At 42.5% G+C, this 4,236-nt stretch overlaps 1 protein-coding gene across 1 annotated transcript; it reads right to left on the bottom strand.

Moving 5' to 3' along the window:
* Positions 1-429: 429 nt before the first annotated feature.
* Positions 430-4,011, bottom strand: LOC115057590 (immunoglobulin lambda-1 light chain-like). The gene is made up of 6 exons (XM_029524747.1): positions 3,914-4,011; positions 3,489-3,828; positions 3,004-3,038; positions 1,416-1,730; positions 1,249-1,323; positions 430-1,158 (listed from the first exon to the last, which is right to left on the bottom strand). The coding sequence occupies exons 1-6, from the start codon at positions 3,954-3,956 to the stop codon at positions 1,004-1,006; spliced, it is 963 nt and encodes a 320-aa protein (XP_029380607.1). The 5' UTR covers positions 3,957-4,011; the 3' UTR covers positions 430-1,003.
* Positions 4,012-4,236: the final 225 nt, after the last annotated feature.

Here is a 4,236-nt window from a genome sequence, read left to right on the forward strand (position 1 = left end):
CAAAGAAAACTGACGTGCTGCTGGATGTCATTATTATTACAATAAATAATAAGTCAGCTAAATGTTGGAAAGAGAAATAATCCTTCATATCTTACTGTGTGTTTGAGGAAGAGATACAAATCTCCTTCTGATTATGTTCTATGTATCTCATTCATTATTAACTGCAGACTAAAAATGGACTTTTCTGATCGATCTGTTTGGATCCATTTGTTGTTGTTGATAAAAGCTGATTAACAGCTCAGTGTACATGAAGTTGTATATTGTGTGTGTCTATGTTGTCATCGTCCTGTATGTTTATTGTAACCCAGGTTAGATACACAGTGTGGTGCCGCTCCACGGTGGTATGAACAGAGCTATCTAATGGTTCTGCTAATATGTGTGGGACACAAGGACTGAGTTCATATCAGAAATCTGAGACAAACAGTTTGACTTGTTTATTTCTTCACCCCGGTAATATTTATGTTTTATGTACATTTTATTTTCCTGCTTTGCTGCACAACCTTTCATGAAAAGGAAGATTTCTTGACTTCCAAAAGGAGAAATTGTGTCAGTGTCGATTGTGGTGCATTGTTTGGTTCATCCAGGCTCCGCAGTCCATCCTAGTAATTTCTGTTTTTCCTTCTCCATTTTAAACATCATAACCGGTATATTTTCAGCAGTCATCAATATATTTTGTGCTCCGAAGAAATAAAGGTTACGTTATTCTGAATAAACAGTCAACTGACTGCAGCTGTTAATGAACAAAGTCAATATAATCTATTCTGTTTCTGATAATTTCATCTGAAGTCAAATACAAATGAATAAAATAAAAACCTGCAGAAAGTGACAGAGTGAGATCTGATCTGGTTTTATTGAAAGTGTCTGTCAGCTGAATCTGCACTAACACGACACACAGGAGGAGAAAAACACAAAGAAGAAGGAAACGTGTGAGAAGCAGCTGATTCTATCTAAGCTGTGAAGAACAACATACATGGGAGGGAAAATTGTGATGACTGAGATGAAGTCAGTCAGTGTAGTTGGTGGACGGTCCGTCGTCTCTGAGGCTCATCAGCAGAGAGAGTCCACAGCAGTACACCAGACTCTTCACTATCAGCACTGTGTAGAGCAGACAGAGCAGCTTCACCCTGCTCTGAGGCTGGAGAGGATCCAGGGGAAGCACTGCAACAGAAAAGGAATCACAGAGTCTGTCCACTGTCTCTGACCTTTGACCTCAGACTCTAAGATCCAGTGAGGAGCAGGTGATCTTACAGTCAGCTTGCTGCTGAGCTGCCAGGACTGCTGGCTCTGTCTCTGGAGGACAGGAGGCTGCTGGAGCTGGAACCTCTGAAACACAAAAGGAGTCCAATGTTTGGAGCTGCAGTGAGAAATGTCAGCGTCTCCACGTGGAGCTGAATCAGTCAGCCTGAATCGGTCACCTTGTTGTGTCGGGCCCTCCGCTGTGCCGCCCTCGTGCCTGACGGAGCAGATGTATTTATACGTGGCGTTCTCTGGCTGACGGACGGTCAAGATGGCGGCGGAGCGTCCCCGTCCCAACTGTGTGAGCTGCAGCTGCTCTCCCTCGGCAGGGGGCAGCTCCTCCAGAGGACCGTCCTCCTTCTGTCTTTTCCAGGAGAACTGGACCAGAGGAGGAGACATGGCTGAGGCCAGACACAGCAGGGAGCTCTTCCCCTCCAGGTGGGCTCTGGATGCTGCCGGGTACACGCTCACCACGGGCTTCACTACCGGCTCATCTGAAGTTTGACACAGACACACATTGACACAGTCAACAGCAGCTTCCAGCACTGCACTGCATTCAGTCTGATCCTGGAAACTACATGGACTCATCAATACAGATACTGGATTCAGCTTCACACACATCAGACAACACTGAATATACATCTGATTAGAATAATGGATCAGTCCCACAAAATCAAACACACTTCAGATCAGATGCTGTTCACTATTTACTATCCAACACATTTCATGATAGAAACATCAGCAGCTTTTATCCACAGATGTTTTCCATCATATATTCCCAGTATTTTTACATTTTCTCACACTTACCCAGGTTTACCGTGACATTTTGGATTCTCCATATATTCAAATATCATTTATTCATTTTGGATTTGATGACAGCGATCACATATATTCTACTTCAGACTGAATTATTTAGTCGTTTCAAATATTTATTATCTCCGTATAAACACCAAGAAAGTCAAAGACGGAAACACAATTTAAATCCTTTAAATCCGTATTTAGCTCAGAATATATCAGAATATATGTGTGTGTTAGTGGAACTACAATATTTGTATCAGAACTAAAATGTCATTTTTATCTGATTTTAAATTCAATGAGTTGTTTTGGGAAATACAATATTTATTAAATCAGATTTCAGACATTCAGCTAAATTTAAAATTTTGTTAGAATGAAAAAATTCTATTTATTGTTTTTATTTATTGTTTTTATTATTATACAATTAGACCATTTAGTATATTTTACAGAATATATTTCTTCCGGATTCACAGACACATTTAAAATGACACAAATGTGAATCTCATAAATGGTTGAAGTCCGGATCTATATGTATCATCCTGCATTTTATTTACACGCAAATATGGTTTGAGACCGAATGAGAGAAATTCACTTTGGTGAAGTGAAGATTTTGTAGAAAAAGTCAGCTGAGCAGGAAAATCCTCCTCAATCCTTCATGTCCAGGTGAATTGATTTGAAAAGCAGTCTGATGATTCATGAAGCAGCAGCTGATGAGAATCCACAATTCAGACTTTTTCTATCTAGATCAGACTTTTTGGACTCTTCACAAACTTTTGATCTGCAGCAGCACAAATAAAGAATTCATCTTTTCACAAATGACTGAACTTTGTCAGAGAAGAACGGCTGCAGCAGGAACTTTGTACCAACTATGAACAAACTAACATGTGAAGTCTGAAGCAGCACAAACTGACTTCAAACACATTTTCTACTTCTTCAATAAAACAGCTGAAGGAAAAGAAATGTTTGTCTTACCTGTTACATACAGTTTGGTTCCAGAGCCAAAGATCCTCCCACAGTGACAGAGACTGATACAAAAACCTGTCTGCTGTTGAATGTGTCAGCTGAGCTGAACGAGTCCACATTATGAACCAGGATCATATTTCAGCTGATGTCCACATCAACATCACTGTCTCTTCTTCTTTGGTCCTTCCTCCTGGACCACATTGTGACTCTGGTGGAGCAGGTCTGTCAGGTCTCTTCATCAGGATTTGATTCATTCAGTTCCTCCTCTTGTTTTCTTATTGTGCTCCTGTGTGTCTTCTTCGTCCTCACTGTGTGGACCAACAGGAAAGCTGCTGAAATATCTCATCCAAATATGAATCAATATCAGAGAAGAGTCCAGAACAAGAGTCTGAGCTGGAGGTGAAATCTGTGACCCTGGGCTGTGGTTTCCTGCTGTCTTCCTGTCACTAACACTGTTTGACATCAGTTCATCTGAAGGTTTTTGTTCAGGCTGCAGGGATCTTTTCTCACTGTGGGGACCAGACTTCAGACAGCTGCAGTAGTAGGAGGCTGAATGAGAGAGTTTAACTTTGTCGATCTTCAACTCACAGCCGTTCTGGATATTAACAGCTGAGAAATCATCTTTCTGAGGATGACCATAACCTTTATCTACAGCACCATTACTCCTTCTAATATACATAATCAGAGTGAATGTTTCTTTCTTCTGGTACCAGAAAACAAAGTCATAGTCACACCTCTGAGTTTGTTCACAGGTGAAAGAGGCTGACTGACCAACTCTCCTGGTCAATGATAACTGGTCCTGAATCAGCTCCTCTGCTGCCGTGGCAACCATGGCTGCAGAGAGACGGACAGGTAGATGAAGGTCAGTGTGAGCGTGTGGGTCACAGGTGGAGGCTCCTGATTGGCTGGAATCACTCACCTGAACACAGACAGCACAGAGCAGCAGCTGGGAGGAGAAGCATTTTGTGCAGCGGTGTTTCCTCTGGGGAACCTGAGGACAAGTGGAGCTCTGATGCAGCTGAGGCCAAACAAGGACGAGCTGTGAGATCAGACCGGGGTCACATGGTTTCTAACGCCTCCTCCAACCTCCCATCAGCCCCTGGGGCTCACAGAGGCGGCCTTCAGTTCAGCCTGTGAGCCTTCTCGGCTGTCAGCAGTGAAACCTTCACACTGCTGCCCTCTGCTGCTGGAGACAACACTCTGCTTGTGTGTAGTTTCTTCTTCTGTGGATGTAAATCCCAC

Source organism: Echeneis naucrates, chromosome 17, assembly GCF_900963305.1.
Source record: "Echeneis naucrates chromosome 17, fEcheNa1.1, whole genome shotgun sequence".
NCBI classification, from domain to species: domain Eukaryota; kingdom Metazoa; phylum Chordata; class Actinopteri; order Carangiformes; family Echeneidae; genus Echeneis; species Echeneis naucrates.

Coding starts and splice junctions, on each gene's coding strand:
- LOC115057590 (XM_029524747.1), bottom strand. CDS start 3,956: ATGCTTCTCCTCCCAGCTGCTGCTCTGTGCTGTCTGTGTTCAG. Junction 3,829..3,913: donor TCTGTGCTGTCTGTGTTCAG/GTGAGTGATTCC, acceptor GTCTCTCTGCAG/CCATGGTTGCCACGGCAGCA. Junction 1,159..1,248: donor AGCTCAGCAGCAAGCTGACT/GTAAGATCACCT, acceptor TTTCTGTTGCAG/TGCTTCCCCTGGATCCTCTC.